This window comes from Oncorhynchus mykiss, chromosome 27 (assembly GCF_057628025.1).
Source record: "Oncorhynchus mykiss isolate SJ-2025 chromosome 27, ASM5762802v1, whole genome shotgun sequence".
Lineage (NCBI taxonomy): Eukaryota > Metazoa > Chordata > Actinopteri > Salmoniformes > Salmonidae > Oncorhynchus > Oncorhynchus mykiss.
The window spans coordinates 38,330,001-38,352,500 of record NC_143048.1 but is presented as its reverse complement, the minus strand read 5'-3'; the positions used below and the strand labels follow the sequence as shown (position 1 = coordinate 38,352,500).

Sequence of the window (22,500 nt, the reverse complement as noted above, 5' to 3'; positions counted from 1 at the left end):
CATACCTGATCTTCCCCTCCTTTGGCAGCTCATGGCTTGGGTCGTCACACTGTAGCCTCGAGTCTCTCTCCAGCACGTACACACAAACACACTCCTGTAAGAAAACACACACACATCAGAAGACTCCCTCCAGCACTTACACACACACACACACCTGTAAGAAAACACACACATCAGAAGACTCCCTCCAGCACGTACACACAAACACACTCCTGTAAGAAAACACACACACATCAGAAGACTCCCTCCAGCACTTACACACACACACCTGTGAGAAAACACACACATCAGAAGACTCCCTCCAGCACTTACACACACACTCCTGTAAGAACACACATACATCAGAAGACTCCCTCCAGCACTTACACACACACACCTGTAAGAAAACACACACATCAGAAGCAAAGCTAGCATGGGGGGGGTTCCTGCAGATAATAAAACATTTTTTTTTAATAGCTATGATATAGCTTACCAAAAACCATAAACTAAAGAAAAAACATGATTTAACACTATAAAACATGATTTAACGCTATAAAACATGATTTAACACTATAAAACATGATTTAACACTATAAAACATGATTTAACACTATAAAACATGATTTAACGCTATAAAACATGATTTAATGCTATAAAACATGATTTAACACTATAAAACATGATTTAACGCTATAAAACATGATTTAATGCTATAAAACATGATTTAACACTATAAAACATGATTTAACGCTATAAAACATGATTTAACACTATAAAACATGATTTAACACTATAAAACATGATTTAACGCTATAAAACATGATTTAATGCTATAAAACATGATTTAACACTATAAAACATGATTTAACGCTATAAAACATGATTTAACACTATAAAACATGATTTAACGCTATAAAACATGATTTAACACTATAAAACATGATTTAATGCTATAAAACATGATTTACCACTATAAAACATGATTTAATGCTATAAAACACGATTTAACACTATAAAACATGATTTAATGCTATAAAACATGATTTAACGCTATAAAACATGATTTAACACTATAAAACATGATTTAATGCTATAAAACACAATTTAATGCTATAAAACATGATTTAACACTATAAAACATGATTTAACACTATAAAACATGATTTAACGCTATAAAACATGATTTAACACTATAAAACATGATTTAACACTATAAAACATGATTTAATGCTATAAAACATGATTTAACACTATAAAACATGATTTAATGCTATAAAACATGATTTAATGCTATAAAACACGATTTAACACTATAAAACATGATTTAATGCTATAAAACATGATTTAACGCTATAAAACATGATTTAACACTATAAAACATGATTTAATGCTATAAAAGATGATTTAACGCTATAAAACATGATTTAACGCTATAAAACATGATTTAATGCTATAAAACATGATTTAACACTATAAAACATGATTTAACACTATAAAACATGATTTACAAAACATGATTTAACACTATAAAACATGATTTAATGCTATAAAACATGATTTAACACTATAAAACATGATTTAACGCTATAAAACATGATTTAACACTATAAAACATGATTTAACACTATAAAACATGATTTAACGCTATAAAACATGATTTAACATGATTTAACACTATAAAACATGATTTAACACTATAAAACATGATTTAACACTATAAAAAACGATTTAACGCTATAAAACATGATTTAATGCTATAAAACATGATTTAACACTATAAAACATGATTTAACACTATAAAACATGATTTAACACTATAAAACACGATTTAACGCTATAAAACATGATTTAATGCTATAAAACATGATTTAACACTATAAAACATGATTTAACACTATAAAACATGATTTAACACTATAAAACACGATTTAACGCTATAAAACATGATTTAACACTATAAAACATGATTTAACACTATAAAACATGATTTAACACTATAAAACATGATTTAACACTATAAAACATGATTTAATGCTATAAAACATGATTTAACACTATAAAACATGATTTAACACTATAAAACATGATTTAATGCTATAAAACATGATTTAACACTATAAAACATGATTTAACGCTATAAAACACGATTTAACGCTATAAAACATGATTTAATGCTATAAAACATGATTTAACACTATAAAACAAGATTTAACGCTATAAAACATGATTTAATGCTATAAAACATGATTTAACGCTATAAAACATGATTTAACGCTATAAAACACGATTTAACGCTATAAAACATGATTTAATGCTATAAAACATGATTTAACACTATAAAACATGATTTAACACTATAAAACATGATTTAACGCTATAAAACACGATTTAACACTATAAAACACGATTTACCACTATAAAACATGATTTAACACTATAAAACATGATTTAACACTATAAAACACGATTTAACACTATAAAACATGACTTAACACTATAAAACATGATTTAATGCTATAAAACACGATTTACCACTATAAAACATGATTTAACACTATAAAACACGATTTAACGCTATAAAACATGATTTAACACTATAAAACATGATTTAACACTATAAAACATGATTTAACGCTATAAAACACGATTTACCACTATAAAACATGATTTAACACTATAAAACACGATTTAACACTATAAAACATGACTTAACACTATAAAACATGACTTAACACTATAAAACATGATTTAACACTATAAAACATGATTTAACGCTATAAAACATGATTTAACGCTATAAAACATGATTTAACACTATAAAACACGATTTAACACTATAAAACATGATTTAATGCTATAAAACATGATTTAACGCTATAAAACATGATTTAACGCTATAAAACATGATTTAACACTATAAAACATGACTTAACACTATAAAACATGATTTAACGCTATAAAACATGATTTAATGCTATAAAACATGATTTAACGCTATAAAACACGATTTACCACTATAAAACATGATTTAACACTATAAAACACGATTTAACACTATAAAACATGACTTAACACTATAAAACATGATTTAACACTATAAAACATGATTTAACGCTATAAAACATGATTTAACGCTATAAAACATGATTTAACACTATAAAACATGATTTAACACTATAAAACATGATTTAATGCTATAAAACACGATTTAACGCTATAAAACATGATTTAACACTATAAAACATGATTTAATGCTATAAAACACGATTTAACGCTATAAAACATGATTTAACACTATAAAACATGATTTAACACTATAAAACATGATTTAATGCTATAAAACATGATTTAACGCTATAAAACATGATTTAACACTATAAAACATGATTTAACACTATAAAACATGATTTAATGCTATAAAACATGATTTAACACTATAAAACATGATTTAACGCTATAAAACATGATTTAATGCTATAAAACATGATTTAACACTATAAAACATGATTTAACGCTATAAAACATGATTTAACGCTATAAAACATGATTTAACGCTATAAAACACGATTTAACGCTATAAAACACGATTTAACACTATAAAACATGATTTAACACTATAAAACATGATTTAACACTATAAAACATGATTTAATGCTATAAAACATGATTTAACACTATAAAACATGATTTAACACTATAAAACATGATTTAACACGATTTAACACTATAAAACATGATTTAATGCTATAAAACATGATTTAACACTATAAAACATGATTTAACACTATAAAACATGATTTAACACTATAAATCATGATTTAATGCTATAAAACATGATTTAATGCTATAAAACATGATTTAACGCTATAAAACATGATTTAACACTATAAAACATGATTTAATGCTATAAAACATGATTTAACACTATAAAACTATGATTGGTTTAAAAACTGAAATTGGTGTTGCTAATTATACAAAGTAATGTGCAGTACAGCTGTCTGTCGCTATACTCCCTTCAGCGCCCCCTGGACTGATACTGGTGGCAGTACAGCTGTCTGTCGCTATACCCCCTTCAGCGCCCCCTGGACTGATACTGGTGGCAGTACAGCTGTCTGTCGCTATACTCCCTTCAGCGCCCCCTGGACTGATACTGGTGGCAGTACAGCTGTCTGTTGCTATACCCCCTTCAGCGCCCCCTGGACTGATACTGGTGGCAGTACAGCTGTCTGTCACTATAACCCCTTCAGCGCCACCTGGACTGATACTGGTGGCAGTACAGCTGTCTGTCTGCTGCTGGGAGGGACCAGGTTCTTCTAAATGATTTGTCATTTATTCATTTAGTAAGTTTGTTAGTTTAAAACTACTCTTGGTATCTTACTAACAGCCTAATTAATTCAGTACCAAAAAAATATTAAAATATTTTGTCCAGAAAATGATTCTAAAATAATCCAAAGTTGTGCCAAGCCTTTAATGTTTCTAGTTAATGGCCAAGAGGCTAAAGGCCATGACTGAACATGCAACTAGGCCACTGTAATGAAGCAGCCAATGGAAAACAACTTGGAAAAAAAATGACCTAAAATCTAATTAGCAGGAAAAGTTTGTTCTAAAGCGCAAATGATGCTCGCCGTTTCATGTGACAGAGGTGACAATCTAATTGGAATGTAAAGATGCAACAACTAGAATGGGTGGCTAATATGACTAGGGATTTGGCCTTTGGCTTCTGAACAACCAAATAAAGTTGATATGATAACCAACAGAACAGGAGAGAAATGCTGGGTTCAATGGCATGAGGAAGTCTTGAGAAACATGGATGAAATGAGAGGTTGTTGGATATTCCGCTCAAACTAGGCTCTGTATGCGATGTGATAAATAGCCTAAAACAGGTCTACGTGACAAACTAACCAAAATACACAATTTAACTCCACAAAATTAGTCAAATTAACCTACAGATCGATAAGCATGATTTGGAAAATGTATTTTCGTCGGCTGTTAACATCCCTAGAGATGATGACTAACGTGTGCTTATGATAAGCCATGTCAGCTATTCATTCCGTTTCATGAATTGGTCAGAAGGGCCCCTGGAGAAAGCCACGCCCCTCTGACACAAGCTCTGCCCCTGTCACTCATACTGAACATACACACCTATATATAAATGACCATCCAGTGGTGCAGTTCTGAGGAATGGCTGTTTGACCCCTCCCCAAAAAATAACACTACCCAGCAGCCCTGTGTGTACGTACCACGCTGGGCAGTAGCCCCTGTGCGGTCTCTCTGAGAGCATCTCGGAGTGAGCGCACGTCAACAACTCCTGCCAGCCGCAGTAAAGCATCCTGGGAGGAAACAGAAACAACATGAGTTACACACAGAAACAGCAGAATCCTTTATGACACCACACTATACTGTTTATATGAGGGAACAGAGACACCACACTGTTAATATGAGGGAACAGAGACACCATACTGTTAATATGAGGGAACAGAGACACCACACTGTTAATATGAGGGAACAGAGACACCTTACAGTTTATATGAGGGAACAGAGACACCATACTGTTTATTTGAGGGAACAGAGACACCACACTGTTTATATGAGGGAACAGAGACACCATACTGTTTATTTGAGGGAACAGAGACACCATACTGTTTATTTGAGGGAACAGAGACACCATACTGTTTATATGAGGGAACAGAGACACCACACTGTTTAAATGAGGGAACAGAGACAACATACTGTTTATATGAGGGAACAGAGACACCATACTGTTTATATGAGGGAACAGAGACACCATACTGTTTAAATGAGGGAACAGAGACACCATACTGTTTATATGAGGGAACAGAGACACCATACTGTTTATAGGAGGGAACAGAGACACCATACTGTTTATATGAGGGAACAGAGACACCACACTGTTTAAATGAGGGAACAGAGACACCATACTGTTTATATGAGGGAACAGAGACACCATACTGTTTATATGAGGGAACAGAGACACCATACTGTTTATTTGAGGGAACAGAGACACCATACTGTTTATATGAGGGAACAGAGACACCTTACAGTTTATATGAGGGAACAGAGACACCATACTGTTTATATGAGGGAACAGAGACACCACACTGTTTAAATGAGGGAACAGAGACACCATACTGTTTATATAAGGGAACAGAGACACCATACTGTTTAAATGAGGGAACAGAGACACCATACTGTTTATATGAGGGAACAGAGACACCATACTGTTTATATGAGGGAACAGAGACACCATACTGTTTATATGAGGGAACAGAGACACCATACTGTTTATATGAGGGAACAGAGACACCATACTGTTTATATGAGGGAACAGAGACACCATACTGTTTAAATGAGGGAACAGAGACACCATACTGTTTATATGAGGGAACAGAGACACCATACTGTTTATATGAGGGAACAGAGACACCATACTGTTTAAATGAGGGAACAGAGACACCATACTGTTTATATGAGGGAACAGAGACACCACACTATACTGTTTATATGAGGGAACAGAGACACCATACTGTTTAAATGAGGGAACAGAGACACCATACTGTTTAAATGAGGGAACAGAGACACCATACTGTTTAAATGAGGGAACAGAGACACCACACTATACTGTTTATATGAGGGAACAGAGACACCATACTGTTTAAATGAGGGAACAGAGACACCATACTGTTTATATGAGGGAACAGAGACACCATACTGTTTAAATGAGGGAACAGAGACACCATACTGTTTATATGAGGGAACAGAGACACCACACTATACTGTTTATATGAGGGAACAGAGACACCATACTGTTTAAATGAGGGAACAGAGACACCATACTGTTTATTTAGCGGGAAGAGAGACACCATACTGTTTATATGAGGGAACAGAGACACCATACTGTTTATATGAGGGAACAGAGACACCATACTGTTTATATGAGGGAACAGAGACACCATACTGTTTATATGAGGGAACAGAGACACCACACTGTTTAAATGAGGGAACAGAGACACCACACTATACTGTTTATATGAGGGAACAGAGACACCATACTGTTTAAATGAGGGAACAGAGACACCATACTGTTTATATGAGGGAACAGAGACACCATACTGTTTAAATGAGGGAACAGAGACACCATACTGTTTATATGAGGGAACAGAGACACCACACTATACTGTTTATATGAGGGAACAGAGACACCATACTGTTTAAATGAGGGAACAGAGACACCATACTGTTTATTTAGCGGGAAGAGAGACACCATACTGTTTATATGAGGGAACAGAGACACCATACTGTTTATATGAGGGAACAGAGACACCATACTGTTTATATGAGGGAACAGAGACACAATACTGTTTATATGAGGGAACAGAGACACCATACTGTTTATATGAGGGAACAGAGACACCTTACTGTTTATATGAGGGAACAGAGACACCATACTGTTTAAATGAGGGAACAGAGACACCATACTGTTTATATGAGGGAACAGAGACACCATACTGTTTATATGAGGGAACAGAGACACCATACTGTTTATATGAGGGAACAGAGACACCATACTGTTTAAATGAGGGAACAGAGACACCATACTGTTTATATGCGGGAACAGAGACACCATACTGTTTATATGAGGGAACAGAGACACCATACTGTTTATATGAGGGAACAGAGACACCACACTGTTTAAATGAGGGAACAGAGACACCATACTGTTTATATGAGGGAACAGAGACACCATACTGTTTATATGAGGGAACAGAGACACCATACTGTTTATATGAGGGAACAGAGACACCACACTGTTTAAATGAGGGAACAGAGACACCATACTGTTTATATGAGGGAACAGAGACACCATACTGTTTATATGAGGGAACAGAGACACCATACTGTTTATATGAGGGAACAGAGACACCATACTGTTTATATGAGGGAACAGAGACACCACACTGTTTAAATGAGGGAACAGAGACACCATACTGTTTATATGAGGGAACAGAGACACCATACTGTTTATATGAGGGAACAGAGACACCATACTGTTTAAATGAGGGAACAGAGACACCATACTGTTTATATGAGGGAACAGAGACACCATACTGTTTAAATGAGGGAACAGAGACACCATACTGTTTATATGAGGGAACAGAGACACCATACTGTTTATATGAGGGAACAGAGACACCATACTGTTTATATGAGGGAACAGAGACACCATACTGTTTATATGAGGGAACAGAGACACCACACTATACTGTTTATATGAGGGAACAGAGACACCATACTGTTTAAATGAGGGAACAGAGACACCATACTGTTTATATGAGGGAACAGAGACACCATACTGTTTATATGAGGGAACAGAGACACCATACTGTTTAAATGAGGGAACAGAGACACCATACTGTTTATATGAGAGAACAGAGACACCACACTATACTGTTTATATGAGGGAACAGAGACACCATACTGTTTAAATGAGGGAACAGAGACACCATACTGTTTAAATGAGGGAACAGAGACACCATACTGTTTAAATGAGGGAACAGAGACACCACACTATACTGTTTATATGAGGGAACAGAGACACCATACTGTTTAAATGAGGGAACAGAGACACCATACTGTTTATATGAGGGAACAGAGACACCACACTATACTGTTTATATGAGGGAACAGAGACACCATACTGTTTAAATGAGGGAACAGAGACACCATACTGTTTATTTAGCGGGAAGAGAGACACCATACTGTTTATATGAGGGAACAGAGACACCATACTGTTTATATGAGGGAACAGAGACACCATACTGTTTATATGAGGGAACAGAGACACCTTACTGTTTATATGAGGGAACAGAGACACCATACTGTTTAAATGAGGGAACAGAGACACCATACTGTTTATATGAGGGAACAGAGACACCATACTGTTTATATGAGGGAACAGAGACACCATACTGTTTAAATGAGGGAACAGAGACACCATACTGTTTATATGAGGGAACAGAGACACCATACTGTTTAAATGAGGGAACAGAGACACCATACTGTTTATATGAGGGAACAGAGACACCATACTGTTTATATGAGGGAACAGAGACACCATACTGTTTATTTAGCGGGAAGAGAAGACAGCGTGTCATGTAAAGACAGACAGTGTGACAGCCATATGTAGAGGCAAAAATGATGAACCAGTGTGTGTGTGTGTGTGTGTGTGTGTGTGTGTGTGTGTGTGTGTGTGTGTGTGTGCGCGTGTGGGACTGACTTTGAGTGGCACATCCCTTGGAGACACACGCACATACATTCACACACAGCTAAGTCAGTGGGTGTGTGATTGGCTGAAAAATAACCAGGGGAAATCAATCACCTTCTATCGATCTGCAAACCAATTTACTAAAATAGAGCAGAGTGGACAGCTAACACACTGAAACACGCACGCACGCACACACGCACGCACGCACATAGAAGGGCTGGGGATTTAGGGAGAAGGGCTGGGGATTTAGGGAGAAGGGCTGGGGATTTAGGGAGAGGGATGAGGAAACATTAAGAAAACCTGCTCTTTCCATGACAGACTGACCAGGTGAACCCAGGTGAAACCTATGATCCCTTATTGATGTCACTTGTTAAATCCACTACAATCAGTGTAGGTGAAGGGGAGGAGATGGATTAAAGAAGGATTTTTAAGACCTGGGACAATTGAGACATGGATTGTGTGTGTGTACCATTCAGACGGTGAAGACAAGAAATGTAAGTGCCTTTGAACGGGGTTTGGAATTAGGTCCCGGGTGCACCGGTTTGTGTTGAGAACTGCAACACTGCTGGATATTTCATGCTCAACAGTTTCCTGTGTCTATCAAGAATGGCCCCACTACCCAAAGAACATCCAGCCAATTTGACACAACTGGGAAGCAATGGAGTCAACATGGGTCAGCATCCCTGTGGAACGCTTTCAACACCTTGTAGAGTCAACATGGACCAGCATCCCTGTGGAACGCTTTCAACACCTTGTAGAGTCAACATGGGCCAGCATCCCTGTGGAACGCTTTCAACACCTTGTAGAGTCAACATGGGCCGGCATCCCTGTGGAACGCTTTCAACACCTTGTAGAGTTCCTGTCCTGATGAATTGAGGCTGTTCTGAGGGCAAAATGGGTTGGGGGGTGCAGCTCAATATTAGGAAGGTGTTTCTAATGTGTTGTATACTCAGTGTAGATGTGAAAGCATTAATAACAAACTCTAATAATCGCTATGACAACATGATATTGTGACAGGTATGGAATGCAACAATAGTGAGTGGATGGCTTCATGTTGAACATACATGACTAACTCTGGTGCAGTGTAGAGGTGAAAGATACAGTGCCTTGTGAAAGTATTCGGCCCCCTTGAACTTTGCGACCTTTTGCCACATTTCAGGCTTCAAACATAAAGATATAAAACTGTATTTTTTTGTGAAGAATCAACAACAAGTGGGACACAATCATGAAGTGGAACGACATTTATTGGATATGTTTATTTCTACCATTCCATTGTAGATTTTGCTTTATGTTTTGGATCATTGTCTTGTTGGAAGACAAATCTCCGTCCCAGTCTCAGGTCTTTTGCAGACTCCATCAGGTTTTCTTCCAGAATGGTCCTGTATTTGGCTCCATCCATCTTCCCATCAATTTTAACCATCTTCCCTGTCCCTGCTGAAGAAAAGCAGGCCCAAACCATGATGCTGCCACCACCATGTTTGACAGTGGGGATGGTGTGTTCAGCTGTGTTGCTTTTACGCCAAACATAACGTTTTGCATTGTTGCCAAAAAGTTCAATTTTGGTTTCATCTGACCAGAGCACCTTCTTCCACATGTTTGGTGTGTCTCCCAGGTGGCTTGTGGCAAACTTTAAACAACACTTTTTATGGATATCTTTAAGAAATGGCTTTCTTCTTGCCACTCTTCCATAAAGGCCAGATTTGTGCAATATACAACTGATTGTTGTCCTATGGACAGAGTCTCCCACCTCAGCTGTAGATCTCTGCAGTTCATCCAGAGTGATCATGGGCCTCTTGGCTGCATCTCTGATCAGTCTTCTCCTTGTAAGAGCTGAAAGTTTAGAGGGACGGCCAGGTCTTGGTAGATTTGCAGTGGTCTGATACTCCTTCCATTTCAATATTATCGCTTGCACAGTGCTCCTTGGGATGTTTAAAGCTTGGGAAATCTTTTTGTATCCAAATCCGGCTTTAAACTTCTTCACAACAGTATCTCGGACCTGCCTGGTGTGTTCCTTGTTCTTCATGATGCTATCTGCGCTTTTAACGGACCTCTGAGACTATCACAGTGCAGGTGCATTTATACGGAGACTTGATTACACACAGGTGGATTGTATTTATCATCATTAGTCATTTAGGTCAACATTGGATCATTCAGAGATCCTCACTGAACTTCTGGAGAGATTTTGCTGCACTGAAAGTAAAGGGGCTGAATAATTTTGCACGCCCAATTTTTCAGTTTTTGATTTGTTAAAAAAGTTTGAAATATCTAATAAATGTCGTTCCACTTCATGATTGTGTCCCACTTGTTGTTGATTCTTCACAAAAAAATACAGTTTTATATCTTTATGTTTGAAGCCTGAAATGTGGCAAAAGGTCGCAAAGTTCAAGGGGACCGAATACTTTCGCAAGGCACTGTAAATTACTGTAACTCTGGTGCAGTGTAGAGGTGAAAGATAAATGACTGTAACTCTGGTGCAGTGTAGAGGTGAAAAGATAAATGACTGTAACTCTGGTGCAGTGTAGAGGTGAAAGATAAATGACTGTAACTCTGGTGCAGTGTAGAGGTGAAAGATAAATGACTGTAACTCTGGTGCAGTGTAGAGGTGAAAGCTAAATGACTGTAACTCTGGTGCAGTGTAGAGGTGAAAGATAAATGACTGTAACTCTGGTGCAGTGTAGAGGTGAAAGATAAATGACTGTAACTCTGGTGCAGTGTAGAGGTGAAAGATAAATGACTGTAACTCTGGTGCAGTGTAGAGGTGAAAAGATAAATGTAGTTCTAAAGTACTAGGGTACTAGTCATACTCTACAGCCAGATTAGACAGTAGCGACACATTATTATTCTGTAAAAAGAGAGAGAACGGGGGAGGAAAAGAGAGATAGAGAAATACAAACAGATAAAGAGAGGGGGGGTGTTTAATTATTCTGATCACTGGCGTCCTTCAAATGTCAGAGCACTCAGTGTGATTAATATAGCTCGATGAGAGGGCATTAGGGTCTGCACAGAGAGAGACAGAGAGAAGGGTAAGGGGAGAGGGAGAGGGCGAACGGGAAGGATGGAACGAAGGAGGGAGGGGAAAGAGAGAGAGTGATTCGAGAGGGGAGGTAGAGATGGTTAAATAAGGTAGGTAAAGAAGGAGGGGAGAAAGAGAGGAGAGAGGGAGAAGGGAGAGGGGAGAGAGGGAGAAGGGAGAGAGGGAAAGAAGAGTCAGCTGGTCCTGAGGCTCAGAACACCTGCTCTACAAATCACTACTCCAACCAAATGATAACACACTAATTCCACTTGCTTCCTTATTGTAGATGTGTGAAGAGTGCACATCAGCACGCATCAAATCACATTTTATTTGTTACATTCTTTGTAAACAACAGGCGTAGACTAACAGTGAAATGCATGTCAATCAATAAAATGTATTTATCAAGCCCTTTTTACATCAACAGATGTCACAGTGTCACAAAGTGCTTATACAGAAACCCTGCCTAAACCCCCAAACAGCAAGCAATGCAGGTGTAGAAACACGGTGGCTTGGAATAACTCCATAGAAAGGCCAAAACCTAGGAGAAACCTAGAGAGGAACCAGGCTCTGATGGGTGGCCAGTTGTAACGAGTGCGCTGAGAGTCGGGAAACAAGTTCAGGGAGTGAGTGTTCTAACAAATAAAATGAACACAAAACACAAACAATGCACCGACGTGAAAACAGAGTCAATCACCTGAGGAAAGAACCAAGGGGAGTGACAGAAATAGGGAAGATAATCAAGGAGGTGATGGAGTCAAGGTGAGTGTCATGAGGCGCAGGTGCGCGAGACGATGGTGACAGGTGTGCGGGACAATCAGCAGCCTGATGACCTAGAGGCCGGAGAGGGAGCATACATGATACCAGTCCTCTTCTGGCTGTGCCGGGTGGAGATTATAACAGAACATGGCCAAGATGTTCAAACGTTCACAGATGACCAGCAGGGTCAAATAATAATAATCACAGTGGTTGTAGAGGGTGCAACAGGTCAGCACCTCAGGAGTAAATGTCAGTTGGCTTTTCATAGCCGAATATTCAGAGTTAGAGACAGCAAGTGTGATAGAAAGAGAGAGTAGAAAACAGCAGATCTGGGACAAGGTAGCACATCCAGTGAACAGGTCCATAGCTGCAGGCAGAACAGTTGAAACTGGAGCAGCAGCACAACCAGGTGGACTGGGGACAGCAAGGAGTCATCAGGCCATGTAGTCCTGAGGCATGATCAATCAATTAATCAAATGTATTTATAAAGCCCTTCTTACATCATCTGATATATCAAAGTGCTGTACAGAAACCCAGCTTAAAACCCCAAACAGCAAGCAATGCAGGTCTAGAAGCACGGTGGCTAGGAAAAACTCCCTAGAAAGGCCAGAACCTAGGAAGAAACCTAGAGAGGAACCAGGCTATGAGGGGTGGCCAGTCCTCTTCTGGCTGTGTTGGGTGGAGATTATAACAGAACATGGCCAAGATGTTCAAATGTTTATGGATGACCAGCATGGTCAAATAATAATAATCACAGTGTAGAGGGTGCAACAGGTCAGCACCTCAGGAGTAAATGTCAGTTGGCTTTTCATAGCCGATCATTCAGAGTATCTCTACCGCTCCTGCTTTCTCTAGAGAGTTGAAAACAGCAGGTCTGAGACAGGTAGCACGTCCGGTGAACAGGTCAGGGTTCCATTGCCACTGAGTGTACTGACCATAGCATGAATAGAACATTATATGTGATATCATTTCTGTCTCTATTGTACTGACTCTATTGGAGCTCTATATAGCCCTGCCTCTAGCAGTTTGCTTAGAAATTATAGGGACAATAAGCAGGCTTGAGTCTTGTGACCATAGCATACGTGTAGGTATGTAGGTATGTAGGTATGTAGGAATGTAGGTATGTAGGTATGTAGGAATGTAGGTATGTAGGAAGGTAGGTATGTAGGAATGTAGGTATGTAGGTATGTAGGTATGTAGGAATGTAGGAATGTAGGTATGTAGGTATGTAGGAATGTAGGTATGTAGGTATGTAGGCATGTAGCAATGTAGGTATGTAGGAATGTAGGTATGTAGGTATGTAGGTATGTAGGTATGTAGGAATGTAGGTATGTAGGTATGTAGGTATGTAGGAATGTAGGTATGTAGGTATGTAGGAAGGTAGGTATGTAGGAATGTAGGTATGTAGGTATGTGGGAATGTAGGAATGTAGGTATGTAGGTATGTAGGAATGTAGGTATGTAGGTATGTAGGTATGTAGGAATATAGGTATGTAGGTATGTAGGTATGTAGGAATGTAGGTATGTAGGAATGTAGGAATATAGGTATGTAGGTATGTAGGTATGTAGGTATGTAGGAATGTAGGTATGTAGGTATGTAGGAATGTAGGTATGTAGGTATGTAGGAATATAGGTATGTAGGTATGTAGGTATGTAGGAATGTAGGTATGTAGGTATGTAGGAATGTAGGAATATAGGTATGTAGGTATGTAGGTATGTAGGAATGTAGGTATGTAGGAATATAGGTATGTAGGAATGTAGGCATGTAGGAATATAGGTATGTAGGTATGTAGGAATATAGGTATGTAGGTATGTAGGAATATAGGTATGTAGGTATGTAGGAATATAGGTATGTAGGTATGTAGGTATGTAGGAATGTAGGTATGTAGGAATGTAGAAATATAGGTATGTAGGTATGTAGGTATGTAGGTATGTAGGAATATAGGTATGTAGGTATGTAGGAATATAGGTATGTAGGTATGTAGGTATGTAGGAATATAGGTATGTAGGTATGTAGGTATGTAGGAATATAGGTATGTAGGTATGTAGGAATATAGGTATGTAGGTATGTAGGTATGTAGGTATGTAGGTATGTAGGTATGTAGGAATATAGGTATGTAGGTATGTAGGAATATAGGTATGTAGGTATGTAGGAATATAGGTATGTAGGAATATAGGTATGTAGGAATGTAGGTATGTAGGTATGTAGGAATGTAGGTATGTAGGAATATAGGTATGTAGGAATGTAGGCATGTAGGAATATAGGTATGTAGGTATGTAGGAATGTAGGTATGTAGGAATATAGGTATGTAGGAATGTAGGCATGTAGGTATGTAGGTATGTAGGTATGTAGGTATGTCCAAAGTAATGCCGAGGTTTGATTTGAGACGACTGTACAACCATCAAGATTAATTGATCCAACAGAAGATCTCTTTGTTTCTTGGGAGTTCAAAAAGTAAATAATTTGCCACCATCAACTTCCTTATTCATGAAACATAGGCTTCCAGGGTAGGAAATGTTGGCGATTCACCATGTTTCATCAAAATGTACAGCTGTGTATCGTCCGCAAAGCAGTGTAAGTTAACATTATGTTACCGAATCACATCACCAAGAGGTAAAATATATAGTTAAAACAATAGTTGTCCTAAAACGGAACCTTAAGGAACACTGACATTTACAGTTGATTTGTCAGAGGACAAACCATCCACAGAGACGAACTGATATCTTTCCGACAGATAAAATCTAAACCAGGCCAGAACTTGTCCATGTAGACCAATTTGGGTTTCCAATCTCTCCAAATAATGTGCTGATCGATGGTGTCAAAAGCAGCACTAAGGTCTAGGAGCACAAGGACAGATGCAGAAACTGACACCAATGAAAGGTCATTTACCACCTCCACGAGTCTCAGTGCTTTGATAGGGTCTGAAACCAGACTGAAGTGTTTCGTATACATTGTTTGCCTTCAGGAAGGCAGTGAGTTCCTGCGCAAGTTCTTTTTCTAAAATGTTTCAGAGGAATGGGAGATTCGATATATGTCAATTGTTTTTTACATTTTCTGGGTCAAGGTTCCACTTTTTCAAGAGAGGCCACATTTAGTGAGTTTGGTACACATCCGGTGGATAGGGAGCCATTTATTATGTTGAACATAGGAGGGCCAAGCACATGAAGCATCTCCTTTAGTAGTTTAGTTGGAATATGGTCCAGTATGCAGCTTGAAGGTTTAGAGGCCATGACTATTTCCATGAATGTGTCAAGAGATATAGATCAAAAATCTGTAGTCTCTCCATTGATCCAAAGGACCTGGCAGTGTTGTGCAGACTCAAGACAACTGAGCTTGGGAGGAATACACAGATTCAAAGGAGTCCGTAATTTTGTTCCTAATGATCATAATCTTTTCGTCGTAGAAGTTCATGAATTTATTACTGCTGAAGTGGAAGCCATCCTCTCTTGGGGAATGCTGGTGGGTCTGTGGACTTTTCCATGTGAATATTAAAGTCACCAAAAATGTGAATATTAACTGCCATGACTACAAGGTACGATAGGAATTCAGGTAACTCAGTGAGGAACGTTGTATATGACCCAGAAGGGTCAGTTCCATAGCTACAGTACAGCATGTCTCCCCCAGGCACGAGGCTCTGAGCAGCTTATTACATATGATTAAATAGGATTAGATATGATGAAATATGATCACTCAATCAACCTGTAAGAAACCCTCTGTAATGAACCCGGATCTGTGCCAGCCTGTGTGTGTGTGTGTGTGTGTGTGTGTGTGTGTGTGTGTGTGTGTGTGTGTGTGTGTGTGTGTCTGTGTGTGTGTTTGTTGCTCTCTATGTCTGGAGATCTTAATGAACCTTGTACGTTCCCCACCGTAATGCTCCCTCACCCAGAACATAGTCATTACCATAACACCCCCGTTACCATAACACCCCCATTACATTACACCCTCATTACCATAACACCCCCATTACCCATTACCATAACACCCCCATTACCATAACACCCCCATTACATAACACCACCGTTACATAACACCCCCATTACATAACACCCACATTACCATAACACCCCCATTACCATAACACCCTCATTACCATAACACCCCCATTACATAACACACCCATTACCATAACACCCCCATTACCATAACACCCCCATTACATAACACCCACATTACCATAACACCCCCATTGCATAACACCCTCATTACATAACACCCTCATTACCATAACACCCCCATTACATAACACCCCCACTACCATAACACCCTCATTACCATAACACCCCCATTACCATAACACCCTCATTACATAACACCCTCATTACATAACACCCTCATTACCATAACACCCCCATTACATAACACCCTCATTACATAACACCCCCATTACCATAACACCCTCATTGCCATAACACCCCCATTACATAACACCGCCATTACCATAACACCCCCATTACATAACACCCCCATTACCATAACACCCCCATTACATAACACCCCCATTACATAACACCCCCATTACATAACACCCCCATTACCATAACACCCCCATTACCATAACACCCCCATTACATAACACCCCCATTACCATAACACCCCCATTACATAACACCCCCATTACATAACACCCTCATTACCATAACACCCTCATTACATAACACCCCCATTACATAACACCCCCATTACGTAACACCCTCATTACCATAAAACCCTCATTACATAACACCCCCATTACATAACACCCATATTACCATAACACCCCCATTACATAACACCCCCATTACATAACACCGCCATTACCATAACACCCTCATTACATAACACCCCCATTACATAACACCCCCATTACATAACACCCCCATTACATAACACCCCCATTACATAACACCCCCATTACCATAACACCCCCATTACCATAACACCCCCATTACATAACACCGCCATTACCATAACATCCCCATTACATAACACCCTCATTACCATAACACGCCATTACCATAACACCCCCATTACATAACGCCCTCATTACATAACACCCTCATTACCATAACACCCCCATTACATAACACCCCCATTACATAACACCCACATTACATAACACCCGATTACCATAACACCCCCATTACATAACACCCTCATTACCATAACACCCTCATTACATAACACCCCCATTACCTAACACCACCATTACCATAACACCGCCATTACCATAACACCCCCATTACATAACACCCCCATTACATAACACCGCCATTACCATAACATCCCCATTACATAACACCCTCATTACCATAACACACCATTACCATAACACCCCCATTACCATAACACCCCCATTACATAACACCCTCATTACCATAACACCCCCATTACATAACACCCTCATTACCATAACACCCTCATTACATAACACCCATTACCATAACACCCCCATTACATAACACTCTCGTTACCATAACACCCCTATTACCATAACACCCCCATTACATAACACCCCCATTACATAACACCCCCAGTACATAACACCCCCATTACCATAACACCCCCATTATCATAACACCCCCATTACATAACACCCCAATTACCATAGCACATTCAGTACCATAACACCCCTATTACCATAACACCCCCATTACCATAAAACCCTAATTACCATAACACCCTTATTACCGTGACACCTTCATTACCATAACACACGTAATACCATAACACCCTCATTACCATAACACCCCAATTACCATAACGCCACATTACCATAACCCCCTTATTACCATGACACCTTCATTACCATAACACATGTAATACCATAAGACCCTAATTACCATAACACCCTAATTACCATAACATCCGCAGTACCATAACACCCTCATTACCATAACACCATCATTACCATAACACTCACATTACCATATCACCCTCATTACCATAACACCCTCATTACATAACACTATCATTACCATAACACCCTCATTACCATAACACCATCATTACCATAACACCCTAATTACCATAACATCCACATTACCATAACACCCTCATTACCATAACACTCTCATTACCATAACACTGTCATTCCACAGGGAAAGAAATGTCAGATTAATATGTTGTGACACTTAACGGTGCATTTAAGGGAACGGAGTAAACTCTCTTTCTTTCTTCAAACACATAAACACACACACACACACAAATAAAAAGGTACATTGAGCAGAGTGGGCTGGTTGGTGAAGCTGTGGTCCTGGCTGTTATTCCAACAGAGCCGCATCTCCAGTAGCACACAAACACTGGAGACACATGCACTGTAGAATACAGCCAGACCTGAGAGACCAGCGACACACTCACGTACAAACACACACACACACTAGTGATGCGCGGGTTGACACAGTCCCCTCAGTTATATCCGCGGGGTGGATGGATTTAGGGTCATTCAATGTTGTGTGGCTAAAGGGCGGGTGGGTGGCAGGCAGGTTGAATAAAGAGAAACAATACCTTAAAAAATCCACACATTGTAAAATGTTGTGCCATTTATAAAAATTAGGCAAAAAAAGAAACGTCCTCTCACTGTCAACGGTGTTAATTTTCTGCAAACTTAACATGTGTAAATATTTGTATGAACATAACAAAATTCAACAACTGAGACATAAACTGAACAAGTTCCACAGACATGTGACTAACATAAATGGAATAATATGTGTGTATATGTGTCTGGTGTGGCCACCAGCTGCATTAAGTACTGCAGTGCATCTCCTCCTCATGGACTGCACCAGATTTGCCAGTTCTTGCTGTGAGATGTTACCCCACTTCCACCAAGGCACCTGCAAGTTCCCGGACATTTCTGGGGGGAATGGCCCTAGCCCTCACCCTCCGATCCAACAGGTCCCAGATGTGCTCAATGGGATTGAGATCCGGGATCTTCGCTGGCCATGGCAGAACACTGACTTGCAAGAAATCACGCACAGAACAAGCAGTATGGCTGGTGACATTGTCATGCTGGAGGGTCATGTCAGAATGAGCCTGCAGGAAGGGTACCACATGAGGGAGGAGGATGTCTTCCCTGTAACGCACAGAGTTGAGATTGCCTGCAATAACAACAAGCTCAGTCTGATGATGCTGTGACACACCACCCCAGACCATGACGGACACTCCACCAACAAATTGATCCTGCTCCAGAGTACAGGCCTCGTTGTAACGCTCATTCCTTCGACGATAAACGCGAATCCGACCATCACCCCTGGAGAGACAAATCCGTGACTCATCAGTGAAGAGCACTTTTTGCCTGTCTGGTCCAGCGACGGTGGGTTTGTGCCCATAGGCGACGTTGTTGCCGGTGATGTCTGGTGAGGACCTGTCTTACAACTGGCCTTCAAGCCCTCAGACCAGCCTCTCTCAGCCTATTGCGGACAGTCTGAGCACTGATGGAGGGATTGTGCGTTCCTGGTGTAACTCTGGCAGTTGTTGTTGCCATCCTGTATCTGTCCCGCAGGTGTAATGTTCGGAAGTACCGATCCTGTGCAGCTGTTGTTACACGTGGTCTGCCACTGCGAGGACGATCAGCTGTCCGTCCTGTCTCTCTGTAGCGCTGTCTTAGGCGTCTCACAGTTCGAACATTGCTATTTTTTGCCACATCTGCAGCCAAATAGCCTACACAACCAATCGATAGCCAAATAGCCTACACAACCAATCGATAGCCAAATAGCCTACACAACCAATCGATAGCCAAATAGCCTACACAACCAATCGATAGCCAAATAGCCTACACAACCAATCGATAGCCAAATAGCCTACACAACCAATCGATAGTCAAATAGTCTACACAACCAATCGATAGTCAAATAGCCTACACAACCAATCGATAGCCAAATAGCCTACACAACCAATCGATAGCCAAATAGCCTACACAACCAATCAATAGCCTAATAGCCTACACAACCAATCGATAGCCAAATAGACTACACAACCAATCGATAGCCAAATAGCCTACACAACCAATCGATAGCCAAATAGCCTACACAACCAATCGATAGCCAAATAGCCTACACAACCAATCGATAGCCAAATAGCCTACACAACCAATCGATAGCCAAATAGCCTACACAACCAATCGATAGCCAAATAGCCTACACAACCAATCAATAGCCAAATAGCCTACACAACCAATCGATAGCCAAATAGCCTACACAACCAATCGATAGCCAAATAGCCTACACAACCAATCGATAGCCAAATAGCCTACACAACCAATCGATAGCCAAATAGCCTACACAACCAATCGATAGCCAAATAGCCTACACAACCAATCGATAGCCAAATAGCCTACACAACCAATCGATAGCCAAATAGCCTACACAACCAATCGATAGCCAAATAGCCTACACAACCAATCGATAGCCAAATAATGCTTTTCGCAACAGGCAGAAAAAGTTCACATCAATCAATGGAGGCAAAATGGACAATGTCGAAGTTTCATTCAATAAGACAAAAGCTGCAAAAGGAGCATGTAAAAAAGGGCGGCCCAGAAAAGTAATGTTTGGTGAAGATTTGTTGAAGTGGTGAAAGAGGATGATAGCAGTACCGGACTTTGTTATACAAATTATTAGTCACAAGACAGACTTCAGGACTATGGCACGTCAAGGGAACTGTAGCCTGCTGCTTAGAGTTCATGTGTTGTTGAGATGGGTTCAATGGAAACTGAAATCTGGACGACAAACCAGAATAACCTACTGTTTTTTGGCAAATGCCAAAGTCCTCTGATAATACTAGTCCCGTGTGAATCCCTTTGTTTTGAGAAATATCTGCGTTTTACCGGTGTTGCTCGTCGTTTCAGCAATAAAACAATAACTGATTCGATAAATGGAACGAAGTGCTGTGCATAGCCTATATATGTACTTCCACAGGGAATGCTTTTGTTTATATGTTTTGTGCAAATTAATTGAACATCACCAAATGCATCTTTAAAAAATATTACACCTATTTAATGCAACCCTTGCTGTTAATAGATCACACAAAAATAAAAAACTTTGAGAACTGAGCTAAACGTTTGGAACAAATTCTCTTTCTCACCCATAGCCTAAAAACACATATCTATTTCAAGTTAACTGTTTAGCTCACATCTGAATGCTGGGGGGAATTTAGGAATCTTCTAAAATATCCTATTGACACACTTCCTCAATTCAAATATTATGGCGACACTTTACCAAAGATGGTTTGGTTCAGAAACCTGGGAACCACTCAAGTAATCAGTGTAGCCTGTTATTGCCTGGACTTGTTGAAATATCTTCACACCTAGAAAAAACCCTCCGGGCTTTTATCATAACTGACTCATAGATATATATATATATATATATATGCGAAAATGGCTCTAGCATTAATAATAACTCAGAATTAAGCATTTTCTTACAGTAAAATGATACACCAAATGTAGGAACAATTTGGATTTGAGAACAGGAGTGGAGAAATATGATTTATTTAGTTCTGC

At 39.2% G+C, this 22,500-nt stretch overlaps 1 protein-coding gene across 5 annotated transcripts in view; it reads right to left on the bottom strand.

The window, feature by feature from the left end:
• LOC110536894 (cGMP-dependent 3',5'-cyclic phosphodiesterase) overlaps window positions 1-22,500 on the bottom strand; it is a 401,529-nt gene that overhangs the window by 67,278 nt on the left and 311,751 nt on the right. For all 5 annotated transcript variants that reach the window (XM_090223966.1, XM_090223968.1, XM_090223970.1 and 2 more), the window contains 2 exons: window positions 5,220-5,309; window positions 6-94 (listed from right to left, as the gene is read on the bottom strand). In XM_090223966.1, coding sequence (XP_090080092.1) covers window positions 6-94; window positions 5,220-5,309 — 179 coding nt within the window. The remainder of the gene's footprint in view (window positions 1-5; window positions 95-5,219; window positions 5,310-22,500) is intronic.